The sequence below is a fragment of the Rousettus aegyptiacus genome, unplaced genomic scaffold (assembly GCF_014176215.1).
Source record: "Rousettus aegyptiacus isolate mRouAeg1 unplaced genomic scaffold, mRouAeg1.p scaffold_m13_p_5, whole genome shotgun sequence".
NCBI lineage: Eukaryota > Metazoa > Chordata > Mammalia > Chiroptera > Pteropodidae > Rousettus > Rousettus aegyptiacus.
This window is the reverse complement of record NW_023416308.1, coordinates 77,074,317-77,101,457: the sequence shown is the minus strand read 5'-3', so window position 1 is coordinate 77,101,457 and position 27,141 is coordinate 77,074,317. Positions and strand designations below refer to the sequence as shown.

The 27,141-nt window shown below is 45.9% G+C and overlaps 1 protein-coding gene across 4 annotated transcripts in view; it reads right to left on the bottom strand.

Moving 5' to 3' along the window:
* CLPB (caseinolytic mitochondrial matrix peptidase chaperone subunit B) overlaps positions 1-27,141 on the bottom strand; it is a 134,407-nt gene that overhangs the window by 23,342 nt on the left and 83,924 nt on the right. For all 4 annotated transcript variants that reach the window (XM_036220365.1, XM_036220367.1, XM_036220366.1 and 1 more), the window contains exons 6-8: positions 20,953-21,050; positions 9,585-9,699; positions 678-755 (exon numbers count right to left, since the gene is read on the bottom strand). In XM_036220365.1, the coding sequence (XP_036076258.1) occupies positions 678-755; positions 9,585-9,699; positions 20,953-21,050 (291 nt within the window). The remainder of the gene's footprint in view (positions 1-677; positions 756-9,584; positions 9,700-20,952; positions 21,051-27,141) is intronic.

Here is a 27,141-nt window from a genome sequence, read left to right as displayed (position 1 = left end):
AATCATGGCGAGGTGGTGGTAATCTTTTTGGACCCTGTATCTGAAGGAGAGCTAAGCCCATAAAAGTGCTGAGAAGGGAAGAGGAGGCAACCAAATGCATGAAATTCCTCATCAAGACAATGGTGGAAGGTAGTGGTAGAGGGAGGTGTGTGTGTGTGTGTGTGTGTGTGTGTGTGTGTGGTCTGTGAGGGTAGAGAGTAAGGGGGTAAGAATGCCTCAGATAATCCAGTTCAACTGGCCAGAAAAATACCCAACTCAATTTACTGCAACCAATTTTGTTATGCTCCTAGCACTGTGCTGGCCATCAGGGGCTTTCTTTAGCTTCCTAGTGGGTTATGTCACAGGCTGTACCGAATAAGGTTGATATGCTGGGCAGTGGAGGTGGTTCAGTTGTACCCAAAGGACAGCCTTGGGGGATGCAGAATGGCTAGGGCAGAGGTATAGGCTCCAAAGGGCCTGGCCCACCAGCTGAATTAGGCCCTGTACCCCAGCTTCCAGGGGAGGGGCATACTTTCAGCTATGCCTAATGTGATAGATGATCCCCTTGCTGACTCTGTAATTTGGAGGCAGTTGTACTGGGAGCTGGAGTTGAACTAGAGGTGGGTGGCCTGACCCTGGCCATAGCAGCTGGGGCTCCCCCAGTTCTTCTTTCCTACTGGCTGATCTATTCCCATTACCTATTCCAGATGATCCCAAGAAGAGGAAGACCAGAGGGTGTTCTTCATCGTACCAGCCATTCTCCTTCCTCCGGATCGCTATGGCCAAACACACAAGACAGGGGACAGGGAGGGAGGCAGATAAATCAATGACACAAAAGGCAGGATAATTATCACTAAGTATACAATATGTTTTACTGCTCTGCGCCCACTCAAAGTCCTCACTACCATTAGTGCTGCCTAATCTGATTAGCTGGCAAGGCCCCTAGAGATACCTAATCAAGTTAGCATGGATTTGGAAAGCTGCCCAGAGCAGATTTCGGATAAAGTTTTCCAGGATGAGCACTCAGTGTTGCCAGGGAAACTGAAAGGCGGGTGGATGGTGAATGGAGGTGAAGGGGGTGGGGGTTGGTGAGGGAGAATTCAAGAGGAACTTCAGCTCTCACTGGTTACCCATCTACTTACTAGTGGTGAGAGGCTGAGCCTACCTCCTATGCAAATGGGAGAGGCAGAAGCCCATGACGGACCCCTGGGGATCTGGAGTGTGAGCACTGGACTCTCCTACTTGGGGAAACCAAGGTCCGGTCTGCTGTCTGAAAATACAGTCAAGCACACTTTCTGGAAGCCAGTCAAGGGTGGTGTGGAGCTCAGGACATAGAAGGGTGAGCCACTTGGTTAGCACTTCTACTAAACATGGCCTTTGGGGGCTGGGGTAGACAGAGGTGTGGGGAGCAGGATAGATCTGTACCAGGTTCCCTGGGGGTGCAGCTCTGCTAGAACAAAACCAGACCTCTCCTCTTCAGCAGGAAGTATCTAATCAAGGGCTGTGCATTCAAAGTGAAGAAATCAGACTCAGAAGCATCACTCAAGTATAACAGCAGGAGGCAGAATGAGGCAGAACCATCAGAAGATGAACCGTTTATTGAACATGCTATCCACTAGACACAGCTGGAAAAATCACTACCATTTTATCACTGAAGACCTATACAAAAACCCTAGAGGAAAGCACAATTCTCAGCTCCATTATACTGAACAGGAAACTGAGGCAAGAGATAAACAGACTTGAAGTCACATAACTAGATTACTAGTTGATTGGTAGAGATGGTAAAGTCGCTTTCCCTCTAAACCAGTCTTCCCTTTCTGTCACATATGGCTGCTTAAAAAAAGTGAGTACTGATTTGGGTTGCAGTAATGGTAACATGGCAGTTAGAAGCAGGAGAAGGACAGAGTACTGTTCAATGTCAAGGGTGGTTGGCAGATGGAATAGTATGTATGGTCTGGTCCCCAGAATGTTAGGGGAAGATTAGTAAAGGGATATATGTCAGAAGACAATGTCTGCCAGTATTGAGGTGAGAAGATCCTAAATGTTATACTGTGTAGTACAATCTGTGTAGCTGGGTTTCAAAGAAGAGGCTGCAGAGGTCAAGGAAGGCTTTTCGGAAGAAGAGGGACTGATGATGGATCACGGAGCCCGGGCAGGATCTGAAGAGGTAAAGGTGGCCAGCATGACAGAAGTGAGAGATAGGAATGAACATAAGCAGTCGTGGGTGGGATCAGATTATGAAGGTCTTGAACACCTGTCCTAAGAGTTCGGGTCCATGCCGTGGTCTCTCACCTTGATCTCTATTATGGCTACCGCAAGTACTTTCTAGTTCTGGCTGTACAGAAACAGACGGAAACTGTGCCACCTCATGAACATCAGACTAAACATTATGCTTGCCTGGGAGATGCTCCCAGAGAATCCTGAGAGGCGCCTGAGAAAACACTGAGTTCAACCTCTCCCCTGGGCTAGGCCCAGGCATCTCTAAACTAACTGACCCAGTCCTCTGGAAGGCCTGGCTCTATAGAGAACCCACAGGCCTTACAGGTACCTGAAGCCTGGGAATGAAGGGGAGAAGTCCAAGTGTGGCTGAGAGGTAGTCCCCAGTGTTCTGAGAGAAACAAGAACCCAGGGGGAGGTGGAAATATTAACTATAAAATGGCAAAGGCTAGACTTTTGAGAGCACTACATGTAGATGTGTGTTGGGGCGGGAGTAAGAGAGGGATCATCTAAAAGGAGTCAAATTATTTCAAAAGTTGACTGAATTGAGGTATCTGGGATATCTGGGGAGGCAGAAGTGACCAGGTATCACTTAGGTGGCCTGGAGGGAAGTTCCCCAGGTGTCATGTACCTGAGGTTCTGATCTGGACTTCTCTTTCAGGAAAGCTTCCCAGCCCACTAAGAGCTGCACACTGCTAGGCGATGCAGTTCAAATACACATGGAGAATGTGGAATTGGATTATTCCTGGGGCCATCTTTTCCACCTTTCTTTTCTAATAATGTACCTGGGAGAGAGCTCTTTATAATGCCAGGCAGACCCTACTGCACAGCTGTCCCTGGTCAATTTTGCCAGACCCAGGGCATGAGTCTGGGGTGGGCTTGATCTAGGGTCCCTGTGAAACAGGTGAAAGCCAACCATTAAACAATTACAACTCTGGATATTTCTAATAATATCTGAAGAGAGAAACAGCCAAGCAGATGGAGTCCGACAGAATGAAAAATAGAAGCAGCTAGGAAGGACTGGGGAAGGCGGACCCCAGGGGGTGTGGTTGGCAGAGTAGCTGAGGACCAAGGCTGGGACCCTTGAGAGTCCTGTCAAGCCAGGGCAGAGGCTAGGACAGACAGAGACCACCTGGATGGGCCCATGTGGGATGTGGCCATAGGTACCAGTGCTCTCACTGTGGACCAGCAAAGGCAGCATCTTACTCTGTTAGCACTTTGTAGTCTCTGAAAAATGTCTACACACACAACTTCATTTGAGTAGATTATGAACCTACGAGGCAGGCAGGGAACTTGATTCCTACTCTACAGATGAGGAAGTATGTGTGCAGAAGTTAGGAAACCTGCTCAAAGTTCAGAGGTAAATAAATGAAGACCCTGGGCTTTACCCACAGCTCTGGCTGGCTCTTGACCCTGAACTAGTGCTTCAGGAGTTGAGGGAAAGGAATCAGCTTGCTTTAGCTGCAGCACCTCCTCATACCCTTGCCTCACCTGGAAAATCATCTGGCTCAAGCAGCCATCCAATACAGTGCCTCAGACTGAGCTCTGCTCTTGAGTTCTATTGAGATGGTGCCAGGGTCTCCTTCATTGGCTGGTTTCATCCCATTTTACAGAGAAGACTGAGGCTTGAACCTAGGAGTCTCTTAGGTTCTAAGTGGTTACTACTACCCTTAGGTGAAGAAGGCTTCCACTCTCTTCTTAACTTCTAAGGGGCTTATCCATTTGTTCAGCAAATAAGCTCTGTGCCGGGTGCCAGGATACCTACAAAAAAGCCTAAAATATAGTTTGTGCCTTTTAGATAAATGTTGCTATGAAAACTGTGGGTTCCAAATGAGATAGGAGCACTTGGAAAAGTAGGGAAAAGTCATTTGTGTCTGCCTGACCTTAGTGCCTGAAGGATGCGGGGGAGACTGTCGGGCAGCCTAGGTATAATGGGACATTCCAGAAAGAAAAATCCAATGTGGGCAAAACCAAAGTGAGGGGAAAAGAACTACCACTGCCTTCCAGCCTAGGCATTTGTCTCCATTAGCTCAAAATTCTGGGGCAGTCTGAGTGGACTGGTTCATTCTTCCTGATAAGTTCTAATGATCTAGTGTGGGAGATTTTTTAAACCTAACTGGGAACATATTTGTTCCATGCTTGTGGCATCTCCTAGGGAAACCAGTCCTTCAGAGAGACTCTCATGGTTGACAGTCACCTGAATGTCTATTAGCTTTTTCCTGTCTACAGCTTGTAGGTTCAAGGAGTACAGCAAGAGCTCATGAAGTGCCTGCTGAGTGAATATCAGGGCCTTGGGTTCTCGCTCCTTAAAGACTAGTTTTTCTAAAGGCGAACTATTGGTCTTGAGTGGTTAATATATTAAAAATGCAAAAAGTTGCTCTTGCTGAGCTCATTCGTTGCGTGTGTGCATACACACTGCAAGTAGGCATCACTGGAGGGAAGAATGACACTTCCAAAAGTGGCTGAGATGAGAATCTGCATTGAGGAGAGGTGGAGCGTCAAGATGAGCTCAGATTTTGTTCACTGGAGTTCAATAACCTTTTACACACTTGTGTGCCCATCCCTGGGGAAATAGCTAAATAAGAGGTAGTTCCTGATCTACGACACAAATCGATGCTCTGTGGTAAGCACAGTGACAAAAGGTGTCCATGGGAAGCCTAGAGAAAGGACTCTCCATCCAGGTGGAGGGCCAAAGAAGGTTTCCTGGAGAAGGCCTGGGTCTTGAATGTCTCGGCAGGCCAGTGGAAGGGCAGGGCAGTTTAGGCAGTGAGAATAGCAGGGCATAGGCGAGACACCTGAAGTGGTAAAGTGTGGAGGTGGAACTACAAGCAGTTTCTAATTAATCATCGCCACCCCACAATTCAGAAATGATCTAATGCATTTCTCAGAGGGAAGGTCCAGAAAGGCACAGGGCTTGAGAAGCTTAGTTAAAGAGGGAAGTGAAGCACAAGATAGGATGGAACGCCTGCTGTGTGCCACACGGCCATTGCTGAGATTCTGGATTTGGGCCTAACACTGGCATGGAGGTGCGGTTGAGGTGGTAGATCTTCTCTGAGGGAGTTCATGGACTTCAGAGTCAAATGGGACCAGGCACGATGGGTGGTAGGGAGAGGGAGACACAGGGAAGCTTCCAGATGTGCAGGGTGACCTGCTGCCCAGAGGAGGCTTTGCAGAGCAGGTCTGGGGAATGGCCTGTCCACCCGAGAAGTCAAAAGTCAAGTAGTATGGGTATTGTAATAAACTATTTTGCTACGGTCACATTCCCCGTATGCTTGTGAACTATTAGAGAGCAGGCTTAGAGCATGTCTTCTTTCTTCAAAGCACATCACAGAGATAGACAAGGGGCCATATCAAATTAATTCAGCAAAATGCACCAAGCATCTACTTTGAGCAGAATGCTGTGCCAGGAACTGGAAAAACAAAACAAAAACAATTCAGTCATGATCTCTGCCCTCAGAAGTCTACAGTCTACTGCTCTTGAATGGAGTTAGGCAAAGTAAAAGCCAGCCAGAATGTGGGAGACAGGCAGAGCTGAGGTGTGGAAAGGGCTAGAGAAAAGGAGTTCCATGCAGAGGGCAGCATCAACAAATACAGGCAGGAGATCAACACAGCATGAGCAGGGAATCAGAAGCAGCTGGTGTGGCTGGTGGGTGAAATGCAAAGCGGGGAGCAGCCTTGTGTGCTGGGCTGGGGCAGTGAGGGCCACTCAGGGATTTTCAAAGGGGAAGTTTTACATTTTACAAAGCTCACTCCAGGTGGGGGGAAGTGATTATAGTGAAGGGAAAGGAGGCAGGGAGACCAGTGAGGAGGCTACCGTGTGGTTCGGATAAAAGACACTGAGGGCCTAAGCTGCAGCAGTGGTATTAAGAACAGAGGGGAGAGGTCAGGTTTGAGATGCATTGAAGAGGTAGAATGGTAGAACGTGATACTTGAAGGGTTGAAAAGGGGGAGCGGGGAGGGAAGGGCTAAGGAAACATCTACGTTTCTATTTAGACAGTGAATGGTCATGCATTTACTGAGAAAGGAATACAGGGGGTAGGCAGGTTGGACGAGAGGGGCAGAGTCTAGTGCTGAATGTATTGAACAGATGGCCAGCCTTTCTGAGGAGGATGGTGGGGCACAGAGACTCTGAGCTCCTAGGAGGTCTGCCCAATAGGGCAGACAACCCCCTCCACCCCATAACAAAAAACAGCTTCGGATTCTTGAAGGAAAGCCTCACTTCCAGTGCCAAGGATCTGGCTTGTGGTATGTAGGTTGGCCCTGCTTTGGCTCCGGTAACCCTAGAAGACCAGAAAGGCCTTGAGGCCTGGGCTGTAGGGTTGGTGCGTTATCGCCTCCATTTGTAAGGCGGTAACTGTGCGCCAGCCTTGCTAGAAGCCCTGCAGCTGGGGATCACACTGATAAATTCACTGTATTACTTTGCACAAATCAATATCCCAGCACTTACCAGGGGTTGATGTGACCGAAATTGGTTTCAGCCAATTCGAGAGGGTAATAAATGGCCATTTATCAAATCAATTCATTCTGCGGCACTTCTCTGGCTGCCCATCCTCATGGTACCCCTGGGGTGCCAGGCTCTACCCAGCCAAGTACCTAACACACATCTGAAACTAGCTTGGAGGACCCAGGGAGGCCCAGCCTACCCTCTAGATTTGCCTTCTTGCACCTGCTTCAGTCTTGAGGTCCTGAGGCACTGGCTGCTGCTTACCTACTATAAACTGTGACCCAGAGAGTGCCTCAGGCATTTCCTGGGCAGGTAGCTGAACATTATCAGACCATTATCAGTGTGATCTCTAGCTGCAGGGCTTCTAGTAAAGCAGGCACACAGTTACCACCTTACCAATGAAGGCGATAATGCGACAACCCTACAGCCCAGGCCCCAATAGCCTGTCTTCTCTGGGGCCACTGGAGCAACAGTAGGGTCAACCTATATATACCACAGGACAAGGAGCAGGGTCTTCCTGATCTGAAGCAGAATTTAGGTGACAGAATGGAGCTTTGGGTAGAAGAAAGCATTCTGGGTAGATATTCTGACAGCTCCTGGGAGGTGCTCTGGGCCAATGGCAAAAGGAGAGAGGTGGGTGGGCAGCAGATTGGTAGGGGAAAGAGACCAGCCTGGGGCTGGGTCTAAGGATCAGCCCCAGCTTGAAGGAAATAGTTGTGGGCCCGACCTAAAGAGCACAGTATCCAATCCAGATGGTAAACATCTTAAGGACAGGGACTAGGTTTTATTCAGTGGTGTCTAGCAAATACTGGAAGAAACGTGCTTTATAGCAGGGGTCCTCAACCTCCAGGCCACGGACTAGTACAGGTTAGAAATTGGGCCGCACAGCAGGAGGTTAGTGGCAGGCGAGCTACTGAAGCTTCAACTATATTTGCAGCCACTCCCCAGCTCTAGTATTACTGCCTCAGCCCTACCTCAGATTCTTAGGCATTAGATTCTCATTCAGAGCTCCAGTCCCTGGTGCCAAAAAGGTTGGGGACCACTGCTTTATAGTCAGACAGATTGGATCTAGTTCCCTAGTACACAGGTGAGGAAACTGATGCTCAAGAAGCTAAGTGACTAGCCTGAGTTATACAGCTTTTTAAATGCTGACCTGCTATTTGAGCCCAGGCTGGTCGAATTCTTCCCATGTCATTGTCCTCCTCTCCCTCTCCTAACTCCTGCTTCTGGAAGTGTCATATCATATGGGTTTAAAAAGCTGGTAAGAAGTAGGAGGTCAGAGGAGCAGACAGCTTGCTAAAAAAGAGCCATGTAAGAAGTGGAGGAAGAATACTTGATGGCAGCTGCAGTTCTGGCCCAAATGGACAGGAGACTCCAGCAGGAGATGCTTTCTTAGATCTCTGCCCAGGTCATCTATCTCTTCTATGGGCTACTCCTTCTCTGTTCAACCCCTGAGAACTCCCAAGGTCTTCATCCGAACACTTCAGACATGACCTTGGCAAAGAAGTGGAGGGTTGCCATCTCCAAGATGGTGACTGAGGATAGACGTTTGTATCTAGACCCAAAAGGGCAGCTTGGTGTGGTTTGGGCCTGAGTAGTGGGGCTTGTATATTTAAAAAAGCGTTCCCTGGCTCCTGTGTGTGCCTGCAGGCACCCTTCTGACCTCTAGCTGGTGAGGCAGCTCTGTTGATGAGGTCAGGCCCCTGATGAGAAGCTCACAACTGCCACATGAGTCCCACTGGTGTATGTAAGGATGATGGAGTTCAGGCAGGGCTCAGCGTGTCACAGGGGCGACCACCTTCATTTTTCAATTACTTCTCTAATTGGTTTCCTAGGGCTGACAATTCCACCCCAGAATATCCCAAAGGAGCACCACAATTTTAGCTGGATGTCTCCTTTATCAGTGAGCAGAACTTGGTGCTGTCCTTGGCAGTCACTGGACTGCATCTGGTGGGACTAGATACTTAGAGAAAAGAGGTAAGCAACATGTGAGTGGGAGATACTGCAGAGCGGAGATTTTAAAAATTGAGCTGAGCATGAGAATTGCCTACAGGGCCTATTAAAACATGGCTTGCCGGGCCTCACCCTCTGGTTCCTTATTCCATAGGTCTGGGGTGAGGCCTGAGATCTGCATTTCTGACAAGATCCCAGGGGATGCTGATGATGCTAATCCAGAGACCATGCTTGAAGAACCATTGCCTTGGGGGTTACCACCTTGTCTAAGATGGGTATGGGTTCCTCTGCCCTTGCTAGATCTGTCTGAGGTCACCCTCAGGGAGTCATGCACCTGAATTAGCGAACAACGGTGAGGCCACCATCGTGAGCAGAACTCAAATTTTACATTTTTCTCCAGCAGGGTTGGCAAGGGCAGTAGGGCCATTAGATTAGGGATTACGCCAGCAGTTAGCCTAGCTCTCTGGGGTCAAAGTATGGAACATAAGAGCTTCTGAGGTGAAGAAGAAGGCACTCAAGACTTGTTCAGGGTGTTTTCTCTAAAACTGAGCCAGTGGCAGAATACAGAAGTTCTAGTTCTGGCTCAGCTGCTACATTACTAGTGATGAATAAGCTCCTATTCCTTTCTGGATCTGTTTCCCCACCTGAAAAGGGGGGAGGGTATATGGGACAGTGGACAGGATGAAGGTCAGAGTTAAATTGTAAGCAGAGGAGAAGCAGCCTTGAGCAATTATTTAAGTGCTCTGTGTCTCAGCTTCCTCATCTGTAAAATGGGAATTTAATGGTACTAACCTCACTGGACTGCTATAAGGATTAAATTACATAACATATGCAATGATGATTAGCACATAGACAATACTCATCAAATGTTAAATAGTAGTGTTATTAGCCACCTCTTCACAGTATGGTGACAGCAAGATATATACCTCATGGCAGCAGACCATGAGCTACCCTGCTCTTTTCAGCACTGGCTAGTATCTTACATACTCACCTGCACCCACTGTGGCGATGGCACTCTCCTGGCCAATGATGTGTTCCTTCAGCCGCTGCTCCAGTGGAAAGCGGCGTCGCTCCTCTGCCTCACGCTTCCGCTGCTTCTCCTGGAACTATGGGGAGAGAGGACAGGTGGATCAGGAGTGCAGGGATTTCATTCTATTCCCCCTCAGGGGATAAAACACAGGTCTGGCTCTCCAGAGGTCAGGATGCACAGCTCTGGCTCATGACCACTGGCAGTCCAGTCCTTCCCCTTGCCCCCTTGTCTTACCATTCACCTCAACTCAGGTAAGCTCAGGTGGCCACTGCCCGGGTGTCCTGGCTCACCCTGCTAGTAAAATAAGTACTACTAGTAAATTAATCCTTGACTCTGAAGTCTGACAGAAGACCTAGGTATGAATCCTAGCTTTATCACTTAAAAAATGTGCTCTTCACCTGGAGCGAGTTACTTCAGTTTTTATCAGTAAATTGGGGATTAAATGTGATGATATATATAATGTACCTAGCATCATGGCTGGCATGCAGTTGTCCTTAACAAATATAAGCTCCTTTCCTTTTATACTTATCCTCTTGAAAATAATTTTGGTTTTCAAACCAATTGTTAAACATAATTATTCAGCAATTGCTAAGTGCCCAGTAAGGTGAACACCATGATGGAAAGGTGGGGCAGGGAGGAGAACTGTACCCTGCCCCCTGAGAGGTTCTAGTTGATGCTTAGTGCCTGGCATGCGTTGACCTGCGTCTTGGTCCATTTCAGAAAAGGGAGAGGCCCCTGAGCTTGGTCAAGCTGTGAAGGAGGAGAGAAGAGCCAGGCCTTGCCCTCGGGGAGCTCGAAGTTGGGCAAGGGAGGTGAGGCAGGGTCTGTATGTAAATATTTCTCAGGCAGAATCAACCATTTCCTCATGGTTCCAAAGCATGCATGCCCATTTCTAGCCCTGTACCCATCACTTATCCCCTCCCAACCCCCAAAACTCCCAAACTACTTGTAAACAAGTTTGCTGCTTGTTTGTGAATCTGTACTCTAAATCAATTATGAGTTCCCTGAGGGCAGGCACTGTTTTTTACTCACTGCTATTACTCGCACAAGACCTGGCACAGTGGAGGCCTCTAGTGAATGTCTGCGAAAATAAATTTGATGATAGATATAAAGAAAAATTAACAGCTACACTGGGTGGTATAAGAGTATAGAGAAGGGAAGGATATATAAAGTGTGGAACAGTTTTGGGGGAGCCTTCTGGGAGATGAGAAACTTTGAAGAAGCTACAGTACTGGGTTAGGTGGGAGCTGTGGGACCATCTGGACGCCCGGTGAGGAGGAATGAGTGTGTGGCTCTCATGAGAAAGGACTTGTGGAAGCCAGGGGATGGGGAAAGAAAGTAACAGAGTCTTCAGGAGGCTCCTTTCCCCTAAGATCACTGTAACACTGACGGTTTTCTAAAAAGTGAGCTGCCAAGGTAAGCCTCTGTCACAAAAGTCGTGGCTGCAGATTGCTCTTGAAGGCAGAGTAGATGAAAAATACCTGCTACTTGGGCAGTGTTTTCCTGTTATGGTAGTGACCTTGACAGAAGTTAAAAAAAAATAAATAGCAAACAATCCAATTTTGGTTGTTGCTATCAGTCTGTAACTGAAAGCTCCCATCAGTCCTGGGGTTTCATATGGAGCAATAATTCGGTGCCGATCCCAGTGGAGCGACGCTTGCCGGTTGGAATCCAGAGTGTCACTGTGCAGCTCCCTCAGGCGCCACATACATCACCTGGCTCTGACGACTCCAGTCATATATCTGCCTCCTCCTCTTCCCTGCCCACCCAGCCCCTCTCAGCACTTGGGTCCACTAGGCTGGAAGGCTCTGATGGTGAGAGGGGCACACACCAGCTGGGACAGCCCTGGCTATCGAGAGGGCCGGCTTGCAGTCAGGTGGGCCGCGCGAGGAGCTTGAAGCTTAGAAGCTGGCCCCTGAGGGTTTGTTGGGTCTGTTTCATTTCCCCTCAGTGATGGGTATTCCTGCCTCTGGGCCTTTTGCTCACACTGCTCTCTCATCACAAATGTCTTCTCCACTCCCACCTACCTCTAAGTGCCCTGGTAATCTCAGCTGCAATACCATGCTGTTTAAGAAGGCTGCTGTAAGACTTGTGCCTCCCCCTGGTCCTGGGACCTCTGGAGCACTTCTTTAACTGCCAGTTTACCTTTCCTTTCGTGACCATGAGGGCCTTAGTGACAAAGACCATGTTTTATTCATCTCTATAGCTCCAGCACCTAGCACAGAAGGAGTCAATACATGTTGCCAGCTGAATGAGGTTAACTGCCATTTGTGGACTAGCTGCTGTGTGCCATGCACTGTACTTAGCATTTTAAACATAGCATCATATTTAATTCTTTCAGTTGCCCCCATATGAAGTTTGGCCCCTCTTTTGGCTCATCAGTGGAACAAGTGGTATGGCACAAAAAAGAAACTTTGCTCCAGACAGACCTGAATTCAAACCTTACTTCATCTACCTACTAACTAGCTGACCTTGGGGAAGTTACTTCATCTCACTGAATTTTAGTTTGCTCATCTCTAACACAGGGATGGTACTTGTACCTACTGTGCAGGACCCTTGTGCAGGGCACTGGGCTGGTGAGGATTAGGTGAGATAATGTAAACAAAACATTTGGCAGAATCTGTGGCACACAGTGAGTGTGTATGTAGAAGTGTTATGTGAGAGACTCAGGTAGAGAGCACAGTACCTGGTCTCTCGGGAGGCCTTTGATAAATGCTACTTCCCTTCTCCTTCGCTGCATTTTGACAACTGATTATCTAACCCAGTGCCTTTTTTTGTACTGGAACCCTTTTAACTAATTTAATCTTCATGGAGCTCCACAGATAAAAAGAGTTGCTCTGGCTCAAGCAGAAGCCGGGAGCTAGGTTCACTTGGGTGCCCCCACTTCCCTGGAAGTGACCCCTGAGGCTCCTTCTCTTAGGAAACCAAGGTCTGCAGGATACAGTCCCAACCTGACCAAGGTTCTGGGGATACCTCTACAATAGCTTATCTCTGCTTGTTAGTTTTCCTTAGAGAAATTCTCTACCTAGTGGTAGAGAATTCTGCCACTAGGCATTTTCCATCCATTGATATGCAGGGCCTCACGGAACACGTTTTCCTTTTGCTAAAGGCCAAGCCTAACATGACTTTTCCCGCCACCTCGTTGATTTGGGTATCATTATTGTGGCTTCCTTAAGTCTTTGCCAGGGAAGCATTTCTACTTCCTGTAACTCTTCTTCAGCGTCATGATTTTAGGTTGTCTTAGAATTCCTGTTATTTTCTTGGGAAAGGGGAAAGGGTCTTTGACTTCTATTGGGGTGAGCATGGGAGAAAGCTTACACTGTGATCTGGCTGGTTTCTCAAGAGCTCTCTAAATGGTCCTGGGAAAGATTTGACCTATGGCCTAAATCTGAGCACACCCTGATTCTCCACCAGCCTGGAGTCCTAAATATCCATTTAGAAAAACTTCTGACAATGCATCAGAATTTTGGATAAAAATGTAGAGGACACTAGAATTAAACCTAAGGTTATGCTTCATTCTCTTTTCCTAATACTTAGCACAGACTTTGTACTAAAAAAATAGTTTCCAATAAATGACTTTTTAAGGCATGAGCTATGAGCTGAGGCTTGTGAAAAGCTAGCCCATGGAAGAACTTAGACAAGGAAAATACTTGGTCTGTATATATTCTTCTTGGGAAAGGGGAGAGAGGTGAATGGGAGAAGGGACTTGGTAAGGGCTCAATAAATGTGGGCTACTATTATTCCTGGCTTTTTGAGGAGATGGGGAGGAAGGCTATAGGGACTAAGGTCAAGGCCATACTTTGATAGAGCTCCACTACAGAAGACAGACAGGTGGTCTAGTAGAGGGCACTGGGCTGAGAGGTACTATGAAGAAGCCACCCAAGAAAGCAGGAGTGGGGAGTGATCATCTTAATAAAAGCCATATGCAATTAGCTTCAGAAGCCCTCACCTGGAGGCAGCAGCAACCAGCTCCCTACGCTGCATCTTGGCTGGAAAATTGTGGCCACTGGTTTCTATCATTCTTGATTTAATATGGCACCCCTCCTGGCTATGAGTGCATTTACAGGAAAGGGCTGGGAGAGCAAGGCAAAGACTAGTTGGGCTTGATCGGAGGTGTGTGACTGGGCTGAATGGCTCTGTGGGGGAGGGCTACAAGGAGAAGGGGTATGTCAGGAACCTTTACTACTGGGTATCCCTCAGGGAATAGGTCTGATAAAGAACCTGGCAGTGCATTTACTGAGAGAGTAGCTGGGGCAGGGATGGTAGGCAGAGTGAGACCCTAGGCAAGAATGAAATAGGTATGAAGGAGGGAAAAGAAAAGAGGCCAAACTGTAGTTTACCTCTCACGGGTGTTCAGGGCCACAAAGCACACTAGCTGCTCAAAATCTCAGATATGCCCCATCCTCCTGACTCCCCGACTCCAACTGCAATTCATGTCATAGTCAGGTTTCTCTATCATGCCTCAAACCTGGGGATGTCTGAGAGGGCTGGGTAGGGAGGTCAACAAAGGGAACCAGGAGGCAAGGGACACCAGATGAGACTTGGGGGTGATAGAAAGAACTCTGAGTAGGGGGCGGGCATGATAACAAGAGGAGCCCAGGGGATCCAACAAAGGAGCTTGGGGGATGCAGAGCAGATCAGAGAGGAGATTGGGGGATGATAGAGGCACCTGAGGGACTTGAAAGTCTCTTGAACTAGCTTATAAGGTATACATCCCCATAGAGGAAAGCTGGGGATAGAGTAGGCATTGGTCCCATCAGACTTGGTGAACACTATGTCAGCACCCCAGATTCCACTCTTCTTTCTTCCAGACCATTCTCCTTTTGCTAGGAGAGCAATTTTTGAAGGTGTAAATCGGATCATGTCACTCCTCTGAAAAGAGCTGGGTTGATCCAGAGACAAGACTGGTGAGAGATGTTTAAGAGGGGCAAGCAGCGGCTAAAGTGAGAAAATGAGTTGTGTTCTTCTCAGTAGTGTATCATATCAGGAGGCAGATGATGCTGCCGTATCCTATAACTGGTGATAGTAATTTTGACCACTTGGTTAAGGTGGCCTGTGCTAGGTTTCTTCACTATCATTTTTCTCTTTATAATTAATAAGTATTTTGTGAAGTGAGACTCTGAGATGATACGTAAATATCTATTACTCTTCAAACTTCCATTCACTAGTTTTAGCATCCATTGATGAATCTTGCCTGATTTGGGATCAGCTGTTCGAATCCTCACAGCCCTATGAAGTTCAGAGTATCTCTTCCCTCACTGTACGGAGATAAAAAAATTAAAGCAAGGTTCTACTAGTAGCAAGTAATTAAGACAGAACACTAACTAACCTCTGTAGTCTGACTCCAGTGCCTGTACTTTCCACCCTGGAGAGAAGAGAAAACCTGTTCCCTACCTTCAGGGAGTTCAGAGTCTATTTAGGGAGAAGAGACTTAAAACAGAAATTTCATATCTCTACTTTTAGCAGAGGGCTACCTAATGAATTTATTGAAAATAAACAACAGAGGGTGTTCTTGCCAGAAATAGAGGATGTGAGTTCAATTATAAGGAAACATTAGACAAACTCAGATTGAAGGACAGTCTATCTACAAAATAACCAGTTTGTACTCATTAGAATGTCAAGGTCATGAAGACTTAAGAATTGTTCTAGATTACAGGAGACTAAAGAGACATGAAAACTGAATTTAACTTGCAATCCAGAATTTTCTTTTCATGAGAAGGGAAAACTGGTGAAATCTGAATAACATCTATAGATTAGTTAGCATCAATATTAATGCTCTGATTCTAAGGATTGTACTGAGGTTATATAAGAAAATGTTCTTGTTTTTTAGGAAATTCATACAAGCATTTAGGAGCAAAGGGCATCATATATATAACTTGCTTTCAAAAGATTCAGAAAAAAATATCTTTCTCTCTATACATATATTATTTATGCATATGTTAGTAATAAAGCAAGTGTGATAAAGCGTTAACCATCAGTAATCTGGGTGAAGGGTTTATAGGAATTCATTAAACTATTTTTGAAATTATGTAAAAATAAAAGTAAAATAAATCGAGACAATGCTTATCTTTGGGGAATGGGGAGTGACCAAAAGGGAGTGTAAGGTGGGCTTCTGAGTGCCTGTGATAGTCTATTTCTTAATCGGGTGTGTTTAGTTTATGAAAATACAGTGAGTTGTATATTTATGATATGTGTACTTTATACAAATATATTTCAATAAAAGTTTTTAAGAAGTTAAAAACAAAGAGAAAGCAAAAGCCTGTCTCTATAAGACACGGAGTGCTGTGTCTGGCCCATGGTAAAGCTGTAAAGAAGGTCAAATGGTACTGTCATCCTCACAGGGCCAAGGACAGGGCGAGGCAAATGGCTCACTGGCATTTGAAATGAGATGTGCAACAGGGAGCAGCTTAAGCAAGGTAGAGAAGGGGTCTCTTCATCCTAAGCCAGGAGCAACATAACCTTCTTACCCTCCCCTGCGTACCTTACCCTTTCCCTCCCGGAAAGATTCCCTCAGCTCTGATGGGAGCACCCAGGCTTGCAGCCTTGAGTGCGGGCCCAGGGGAGTACTACATCCCCAGCTACCCCTGAAGCAAATGAAAAAATATAGAGATAGGAAATGTGCTTGTGATTCTGTCACTGGGATATGCAAATAAAATATATATGATAGGTCTATCTGCCTAATATTCCTGCCAATTCATTCTCTGGGTGTGATTAAAATGAGCAATAAATTCCTCGTGAGTCTCGGTGGAGTGAGGATCTGGAGTAGAGACGCGGGCTGGCACCAGCACGTCCCCCTCAGCTGAATATTCATCATGGAATAGCTCCCCATATTTTTGTTTTATCTGCCATCATATGCACAGAGATATATTTCTAGCTCTCCTTCGTCTCTTAGTTAAGACATGAAAATGGGCTAAGCTTTAAGTATTAAACTTTCCATCTAGAGAAATCTTTCAAAGTGAGATCACAGTCTACTTTCTCTATGAAGCCTGCCCCTGTTCTTTCTGCCTGGAGGAGATCCATGCTTTCTTGGAGCCCCCACAAACTCTGTGTGTACCGCTCCTAAGGCACAAGTCAGTCTGTGAGTATTAGAGCTAGGAGTGCCTGTCTCCCCGCATCCTCCTTTCCCAGACGGCCAGCTCAGGGGCCAGGGGCTGGGTTTCATTTACCTCTAGATTCTCTCAGGGGCCCCAAGGAGGCTTCTATATGCAGAGAATATTGAGAGAATTGAGTAAAGTGGCAGTGAGGAGGAACTCGTTTAGGCCACTTAAAGGTGACGGAGATTCTTAGATAAGCAATGAATTTTAAAAGGTGAAATAAAATTAAAAATTAGGCTTTTGGATAATTTTAAAATAGGAAAATCATCAAGGAATAATATTAAGTAAAAAAAGAAGATTCTAAATATGAAACTAGGATCATAACTCAAAACGCCTTCAGGGCCACACAGAAAATATAAATGTCTGACAGGCAAGTACATAATACAATAAGAAATGGGAGGGCCTGTGGCTGGACAGTCCACATTCCAACCTCTAAGGCATTACATCCACATTTTAAAACATCTGGGTTGGCAAAATAAAACATGGCTGCCAGTTTGAGATCCCTGGTATATACAGTAAGCTGTCGCCCAGGTTAAAAAAAAAGGGTTATCTACATAAATACATAAGGTATGTCCAGAAAAGGTAAGCATAGTACCATAAGAGTAGATCTCTGATTCATATCCCAATAGTTACTTATAACTTGATTTTTTGTAAGCCACCTGCTTTCTTTCCGCTTCAGTTTTCCAATCTGTAAAATGGTGATAATAAGAACTGCTTTATGAGTATGTTACAGGATTAGAAAAAACATAGAGTACCTGGCATAGTGCCTAGATAAATTCAATAAATGGTACCTACTATTATTATAAATAATTACAAATATTAATAGTGGTTGTATAGAGCTGGTAGGGTAAGAATGCTTTTAATTGAGATTTAGGTCAGTTGATGTCTTTTCTAGGAAGTCTTCCTTGATCTCCCAGGTAGGATTAGAAGCCACATCTGGGTTTTCACAGTCCCTGGATTTCCTGGGACTGATGACTCAGTAGTGTCAGGGGTCACATGCCGATCTCCTAGTCACACTGTGAGCTCCTTGAGTGTTTCGCTATGTCTTCTTCCCACATAACCCAGAGCCTTGCATATAGATATCATTTGTGAATATGTCCTGAATTATTTATTTCTCTTCATTTTACTTCTACTTTCAAAATTTTCTATAATGGGGCAGATGACTTTTATAATTACAAATTTCCAATAATGAGCACATATTTGACTACAGAGTGTTGGGTGAAGGTGGAAGAGGCTGAGCTGGGGGCAGGGGATGCTGGATGGATAGAAGAACCTTTAGATAAGATCAGAGTGGTGGTAAACCATGTCTAGACAAAGAGATGAGGTCTCAGACTGGAGCCTTAGCACCCTCCAGGCCTGAGTCATTATATTACAGACAGAGGGCCTAAACTCAGGAGCAGCTGCTGCTTACTAGGGAGAGGGAGACAGAACCCAGTTCTAAAGCCATGTTCTTCCCTAGAAACTTTGCCTCACAATTTTGAAGAGGTAGTTTTTGTAGCTTGGAGGAAAAAAGCGGAGCAGACAGAATGGGTGACTATGCAGATGCTAAGAAACTGAAGGAAAGGCAGTGTTGTGGAGATGTAGTTCACCTGGGCAGAATCTAATGGGATGGCAGACAATCAGGTGGAGATGCTCAGTGGACAGCTGGACATTCCAGATACAGGAAGTCCAGGCTGGCTGAAGGGATCACGTATAGAGCTGATGACAGAAAAACAGTCTTCCAGTTGAGAGGCTACAGAAGCCCTGGGCTGGCTCTAAGTCGTCATCTAGCTTCTATGAGCTGCCCCTTACACAGCGCAACAGCTCTGTTAAAGAGTTCCTTCTTGCAGCTGCCCCCTCTAAGCTTGGTTCTGCCCTAACTTTGCTGCTGAATCAATCTCTTCCCCTCCCATTCACAGCTACTCCTGTGCCTATGTGCAGTCTTTCCTCTTTGGGCCAGATGCCCCTACTGCTTTCAGCCTTTTCTCAGGGCACAGTTCCTCTTGCACTCTTACTGCCTTTCCTCTGTACAGTCTAAGAGCTCAGTCTACTCAGAAAGTAGTGTCTGCAATTGCCCTCCATGGTCAAGAAGGGTCTGATCAGCACAAAGGAACACAAGCCTGTACTAATGTGACCAACATCAAGCCATTTCTTGGGCAGCCAAATTTTGTTAAGGGTTCCTTAGCAGCCCTAACCCCTCCATCTGTGCTGTCACCAAGAGGCTGTTCTCTTGCTTTACATGACCAGATCAGCGACTGCCCTATGTCATATCACCTGACATACCATGCGTACTCTCCGCCGAGTGAAGCACTTGCTTTCATGGGAGAGTAATTAGGTCTGAAAAGGGAGATAATGACTGGGGTGCAGTCCCTGAGGTTATCTGAAACATATTTAGGGATTTCCTTAAGGCACCTGCAGCAGCTGATCTGATTTACAAGGCTGCTCCTACGGGTAGGAAATCTGAACAAAGGGAGGGAAGTGCTTGCTCTCTGGAATTTTTGCTCTTCCTGCTCCCAAAGTGCCCCTCCGAATGGGCTGTTAAAGCCACTCCTCCTTCCTAACTCCTCCCCTTCTCTGGAGGGAACTACTGCAAGACAGTTACTAAGGATCCCAAGGAGACAAACTGTGGTTAATGCCTGTTGCCAAATATTTTCAATTCTTCCCCTCCTAGGCACATGGTAGGATCATTCTTCTTTGTCTCCTTGTGACTGCGTGGAAACATGGGATTAGTATGTCCAGTGAGTTATGCATGGAAGTAGAGGGTCCTACTTCCAGGCCAAGTATTTAACTGCAGATTCAAGATCTTGCAGAAAATTCTTTTCCCTCTGGCAAGTAAAGAGCAACATTCCAGAGGGAGGATATTCTGTCACTTGGGTACCTGAATGCCTATGATGAGCAGAGACCTCCCTGCTGACCAACGATGGACATACAACATGAGGCAAAAATAAATCTTTGTTGTTTTAAACAACTGAAATTTGAGGTTGTTACAATAGCATAATCTAGTTTATTCTGACTGATACACAGACAATCATATAGTGAATGGAAACTTAAAAATCATTTAGTCCAATGTTTTCATTTTACAGAGGTGAACTGAGTTTCAGTGAAGGGAAATGCTAGCCCAAGGTTATCTAGTCAGTGAGTAGTGGAGCTGAGATCACAACCCACATCCTGTCTGTCTCAGTCCAGTGACCTGTGCTCTAACTCAAGGCACAGAGAATATTTGCCACTAGGTGGGACCTGCTACACTGAATCATCTTAGGGCACTTTAGCCAATTTGCCAACGAGAGACTCCATGATGCTGAGAAGAGCATAAGAAAGAGTCAGAAACCAGCTGTTCCGGTTCCAGTCCTGCCAGTGAACCTACTTTGTTCAAGTCTATTAATTTTCAGTTTTGACGCTAACTTACTCTGGGACCAAAGACAAGCCCCATCATATCCTGGGCTCTGATATTCCTAGAAGTAAAATGAATCATTTGATTTAGGTTTCAGAAATTAACAATGTTTGCCCCACAGCAGAGCCTCCACAGAGGCTGCTCAGGAGGGAAGGGATAGGTCAGGGAAGGAATAGGTTCACCTCTCCTTCGACTAGAACAGCTCTACTTTCCTCTGACTTATTTGTTTGGGCTTTGGTAAAATTTCTGATCCCTGGACTTGATGATTTCTGAGATTCCTGCCAGCTCTGAGATTTGTGATTCTAGTTCTTGGATTCTGCCAAGTAGTTCCTGAGTTACAGCTTGGTGACTAGGAGGAGCAGAAGGGAGCCTTGGTTTTAGGGAGTTCAAAAGTTTGGTTGAGAAAATTAAGTTAAGATGGAGATGTTTTTGACTCAAGACTATACCAGGTTCTCTGAAGTATGTGTGGAGAGGAGGGGTTAGGGAATGGTTCTAGAAGAGTGATGACAGGAAAGGATTGCTTAATGAGGCTACAGAATACATGAGGCCTGGAGAAATCGTACTTGTTCTAAAGATTTTATCTCAATAGTCTCCCTCCGAGGAAAAGAAGTTGGAAAGTCCATCGCCTCAAAAACTGTATTTGAAAGTTAATCCTCAGAAGCCAGAAGTGGTCCGGGCCTCTTCCTGGTCATGACAGGGACAGTTTCCTATTCTTGATGAGACTGGGGGTTGGATTTATATTTAAACAGACAATAATCACCTGAGGAAAAGTGAACTTTGGTGTGGGGCCTGACATAATTTAATGAGTGAAAGATTCAGCGTGTCACAGAGTGCCCACAGGCCTTCTCCTTTATCTAAGACTTACCTTGACCTCAGAAGTCTTTAGAAGCTTCATTACTTCCCCTTCTCTGGCATAATCCAAGGGTGTGTGTCCCATTTCATTCCTCTGTAGGGGGTTGGCTCCTGGCAGGAGGAGAAAGAGAAATTGTCAGAGGCAGTATGAGTGATCAGTGAGACCTTAGCCTTTTCTCAGAGGCGACTTGGGCTCTGATTTTAGTGTTAGGAATGCCCTTGGAAATATGGAACAACAAAAACCTAAGAGATTTTAGAATGGTGGGAAAAACATGCCAAGCTACTTTGAGAGGAGGGTTCTTAGTCCTCTCTGAAACAGAGGTCTGAGTATTGGGGCCCCCACATGTGCGGAAACACACTATCCATACTACCACACATGCAGATGTGTTGCACATACAAATACACACAGCTGGACATGCTAACAAATATTCCAAACACATAGATTAATATACCCCAATGCTAATGCATTAGTCATTAAATTACTACTATCCAACTCATTTGCATATGGATAAATATTCATTTATAAAAAATCATATAAGAGTTCTTTCCTAGAGCACAGAATGTCCCAAGTAACAATGAAAAGGCCTCCTTCTTTCTACTCAGTTCCTCTCTGTCCTTTAATGGTCTTTTGCCTCTGGCATTTCCTGACTGCCAGTCAGCTGAGTCCTCTGGAAGGGCGTGGCATCCCAGCAACTTGGATGCTCTTGCCAATGCTGGCTGTTGGTGACTATGTGCCTGTGGGCAGGCTTTCTTCCAGGCATTATTAGCTCCTGTGATTGGACGGCAAAGAATTTTAACTATAACGGAAAGGAGCTTGCCAGGGGCCATGCACCTATCTTCTTTTAAGTGCTGGCAGCTAATGAGCCTCTATAAAGTGTTTACTGTGTGCAAAGGCTTGGCAGTTATGGAGGAAAGGCTACTCTGACCCCCATGCTGTCATAATTTCCTTTCCAAAGCCCAGGTCTGAGCACCTCATTCCCCTCTTCAAATACTGTCCATTCCATTCAATTTGGCAAACCTTGAATGAGTGGGGGGTTGGGTAAACAAAAGAATCAGATCTGGCCCTGTTCTAAATGTATTCTCAAGGCGGGAGGAGAGAAACTTAAGAAAGCTGTGCCTGAACATGACAGATGCTAAAGAACTACATGTTAAATGGCACACTTTGATTTTTCTTGCTAGGAAAGTGTTCTCTAGAAATATAGAAGGGTTAAGACCTAGTCCCTGCCATAAGGATGTAACGGATACTAAATACATAGGCAAGGTCATGTCAGCATGGGGCCTGACTCTGTGTGTGTATGTGTGTTTGTGTCTCGCCACCATTTGTTGACGAACAGTAAAAATCAACATTTTTCAATCCCAGACTGTGGAAACATTTATATCATGATATAAAATCATTCATATCGAAGCTCTCTGCTTCTTAAAGGCCTATAAACTTATCAGCAATAGCAAACGTTTATTAAGACTTTACAAGTGGCTGTCTGCCTGGGCTGCAGTGGAAGAGGGGTTGGGAGGAGGAAGGGAAAGGTGCAGAGAGTGGGAAGTATGATCCGGAAACTTATTATCAGTAAGAAAAAACTGATACTTTCATATACAATTCTATTTTCTAATAGGAATTTGCTACAAAATATTAATATACATAATTTTTAATTGAGATAATTCACGTACCTTTTAAAGTATACAATTTAGTGATTTTACATATATTTAAAAGGTCATACAACCATCACCACTATCTAATTCCAGATTATTTTCATCACCTCAAAAAAAGACCCCATAACCACTATCAGAGACAACCTCCCTGATTCTCCCCAACCCCAGCAACCATTGTCTACTTTCTGTCTCTATAAATTTGCCTTTATTTGACATTTTGTATAAATGGAATCATACAATATGTGGCCTTTTGTGTCTGGGTTCTTTCGTTTAGCATGTTTTTAAGGCTCATCCATATTGTAGCAAGTGTTATTCATACTATAACATAAACGTAGCTTGTACATCATTCCTTTCTATGGCTGAATAATATCCCATGGTGTGGATACACACTTTTTGTTTATCCATTCATCAGCTGATGAACATCTGGGTTGTTTCCCCCATATGGCCATTATGAATAATGCTGCTATGAATATCTATATACAAATCTTTACGTGAATGTATGTTTTCATGTCTATTGAATATATAAATAGTGACAATAATAGCAGCTGGTATTTATTAAACACTTACTGTATGCCAATTTCTGTATTCTGTACTTTATATACATTATATCATTTCATCCTTATGATTATCCTGAGGGGTAAGAATTAAAATTCCCATGCTACAGGCATGGAAACTGGGCTTTGAGCAGTGAAATAATGCCTTTTAAAGCAGTGCTGTCTGTAGCCCAAGGTCACAAAGCTGGTGATACTTCCTTGGACCAGGAATCAAATCCATCCCAGGTTTTCTTAACTCCAATTCTCCACACTCCCACCAGGGTGGCCATGACACATCATCCCCTGCTGAAAAATCCTTCAGTGGCTTTTCACTGCTTACATGAGAAAGCATAATCTTCCTGGTAAGGAGGGTGTCTATGCTCTTCCTAACTAGTAGGCAAGACCTCAGAGAGTTGGAGCCTCATTCTTTCAATTCTGTTGGCACTTACTGGGCACGTTGTATCTGCATGGGCCTGCAAGTAGGATGACTGGCAAAGTCAAGGAATAGTTTTTTTTTATATTTCTTGATCATTTGTAGAAACTGATACCTTGGCCACTCTCCTTAGAGTGCTATAAAATCACTTTTTCATGTTTTCCTCACACCCCTGTGACCATTCCTTCTCTGTCCCTTCTGCAGGCTCTTTAAGATTAGGTGCTGCCTATAGTTCGCATCTAGGCATAATTCCAGCTCTTCAGAAACTAATGGGAATGAGTGATGGCCACACAACTATAACTCAGGCTGAGTGTGAGCAGTGTGCTAAAGGCAGGATGGACAGACAGTACTGTGGGGGCTCAGGAAGTACAGGCTTGTTCACCTGGCCTTCCCAGCCCACTCCTGTTCACTCTGGTGCTCAGCACTGAGGGGCTTTGCAAGGGCTGAGGGCCAGTGGAACAGAGCATCCTCTCCTTCCCCCAAAGCTCTTAGACCACAGCTAGGGCAGACAGAGAACTACAATTAAGCAGTGGAAAGGCCTCTCCTTTCTTTGGCAGTCTCCATGGGAGATCTGTCACTAGATATGGGCTGGAGTGGGGGCGGGGGGGGGATGGGGGGACCAGGGAGAGACCTCTAGAAGGCAAAGAAAAAAGGAGCAAAGAGAAGAGAAATGGATAAGGAACAGAGAAAAAAAAGGGGAATGAGGAGGGGAGGGGGAATAGAAAGACAAGGTGAGAGAGGAAGACAGTGGGAGAACAGAGGGTGAGATTAACCGCTTCAAACAAGTGCTGTCAGTGATCTATATTTGCTTACAGAATGAAAAATGTGTGCCATAAACATTGGCCACTGAGTAATTTCTAGTAAGAGTCATGTCACTTCTCATCAAGGATTGGAGGGGGACAGGTAGGACATCTCTGCACCTGGGCCAGCCAGTACAGGGATGCCTTTTAAAGCAGTGCTGGGACTGTCTCCAGCCCAAGAGGCTCTCAGTCAGGCTCCACCCCAGCCACTTCCGAGGGGGGAAGCCAGCCAGGTTCCCCAAGGTTCTGGAGCCTCAGGGTAGCACGTTTGTTCGCACTTTAGGAAGGCTGAGGTGGGGGCACCATGGATAATGTCCATCTAATATTAGCCCCCAGCCCCCACACCCTTGCTCTGATGTTCTGACTTGACTAATTGCTATAATAATTGATAGAACCTGACTTCTAAAACTGATCGATTTCACCTCCAGGACCAACGGCCACAAACCATTACACTCCAATAAATAACCACGTTGGGCCTCACTCGCTTGCCCTCTCAGGGGGCATCGGGATGGCTCGTGCCCTGGCCTGACCTCCCCTTGCCTCCCACCCAGGGCCCCTGCAGGCCAAGCAGCTGGTCTAGAGGGTCAGGCCTCTGGGAGCAAGTGAGAAGGCTGGACAGAGGTGGGGAGTGCTAATCGCAGGCCATCCGTCACCTCCCACTGGCTGTCTGGGGCTGGGGCCAACACCTGGAGCACCCCAGGCAGTATAGTGCAGGACCCCTCCCCTCCTCTCCCTGCTCCAGATTAGTGTGTCCCAGCTTATAATATTTGATAAATAGCAGACTAGCTTCCTGGCAGCACTACTGTGGCTGCGCCTACCCGCTACAGCTGTGGAAGGTCACTCATTGGGGAAATATGTTTCTGTCAGTGGTATTGAAAAAAGTTTAGTAGAGTGACAGGCCTCAATTTTTCAAATTTTATTAACTCCATCCTCTTAACCATTTGTCTTGAATTCCTTCAGATTCTGGGGAATTTTTCAATAGGGCTTGGGCCAGGAAAGTAGAATAGGGGGTGGGTGGTCATGGGCTGGTCCTGGTTGGTGCTGGTGGCTGACTTGGTCTCATCACCCAAGGCAGAGTAAGGTAGTGGAATGGTGTTGGTGAGAGAGAAAGCCTGGTCTATGGGGGCCCAGGAAGCCCACTGCTCTTCTCTGGCCTGCCTTTGGTTTGACACAATCATAAACCTTCCAAGAAGAAAAAGTCCTTAATAGTGAGCTCTTCCAATTCCCTAAGAAGTGACTTCCCTCTGCTACATCCAAAAAAGGTGGTCACCCTGGCTGCCCTGAATATGCCCAGAACCCAGCCTCAAGCTCATGGCCCTGCAAGAGGTTTCTCCCACTAAACTGAGGGCAGATCCTTTTCATATGAGCCCCAACTTCTCCCTCCAACTCCACTCTCACCTTGGTCTTCCTGCAAATACCAGTTCATCTCTGAAGACCCAGTTCTCTAGGAAAGTTTGTCTCCCCCCACCCCCTAGGTATGGTACCATCCTCTGTGCTTCCACTGGTCTTTCTGCTTCTATCTTACTGTACTGATCATTCACTCTACGTTAAAAGACCGAGAGCTCTTAGAAGTCAGGGACCACGTCTGATCCACTGCTATATCCTTGCTACCCACCATAGGGCCTGGCATACAACAAGTGTTCAGTAAGATTTACTAAACCAAGGACTTTTTACAGGTGCTATCTTCTGAGGCCACATATAACATGGCCATTCTTTCTGCCTCAGAAGAGCCTTCTGACAGCAAGTATGTGACCATGTCCCTATAGTATTTATAGGCAAAAGTCCCTAGTCTCTTTGCTGGTCCTAGATACCTCTCTGCTTAGGTCACCTCAGGCCCTAACACTGATTATGCTCTGTAGGTGGCAAGTGGAGAGGAAGTGGTTGGAGAGGCCCACATGCCCTTCCTGGGGAGAGTGCTGAAATTAGAGTAGAGGTGGGATTCAGATCTTCTCAGTACCTGCAGGAATAGCTTACAAGCTGGGGGTGGGGTGCAAGAGGAGGCTTGTTACTCCCCGCTTCCTTGACATTACCCTGTCCCAGCCCTCTGCCTACCTCAGTGAATATCAAAGGAGAAAATGTATATTAAGAGGGCTTTTTTAAAAAACAACAATAACTGCCCTATACAAATAAATTAGGCTTTTATTATTGACATGGTTACCGCCCCCCCCCATAGTTGTCATACCCACTACAGTTCTATCAGCCACACTGCCTTCCAGTGATCCAGATCTCCTACCACTGCAGTTTCCATGACCCTCCACTTAAAAGCAGCTGGCTCCTAGCCCTGTAAAAGAGCACTGGACTGGGAGCCAGTGGGGGTAGGGGTTATCGTTTCCTGGCTGTGTGATCCGGGCACTTGCTTTGCTTCTCTGGTGGTAATGATTGCTGCCCTGCCTACCTCTAGGTGTTTTGTTTGGACAGAATAATATAAAAAGCTCAAAAATGATTGAAAAAAGGATTGTACAGGCTGCACAATGTTCTTTGTAATAACTTTTACATTCACTCTCTCCTTCCATTTTGACTGCTTGCTTCTTTACCACCTCATCCTGATTTTCACTATTTTAACAGTATGCTTACTATCTTCAATTAGAAGTTTTTGTTGAATATAAGGGAAATCTTTCCCATGATCAGAGATGTGCAGTGAGCTAGTCTTTTTGGTTGTGAACTCCCATTAAGGAAGCAGAGAGAGAGAGAGAGAGAGAGAGAGACAGACAGACAGACAGACAGACAGACAATGACCCACTTCAGAGAAGCCATGCACCTGCCCTGTTCCCACAAGCATTCTCACACTG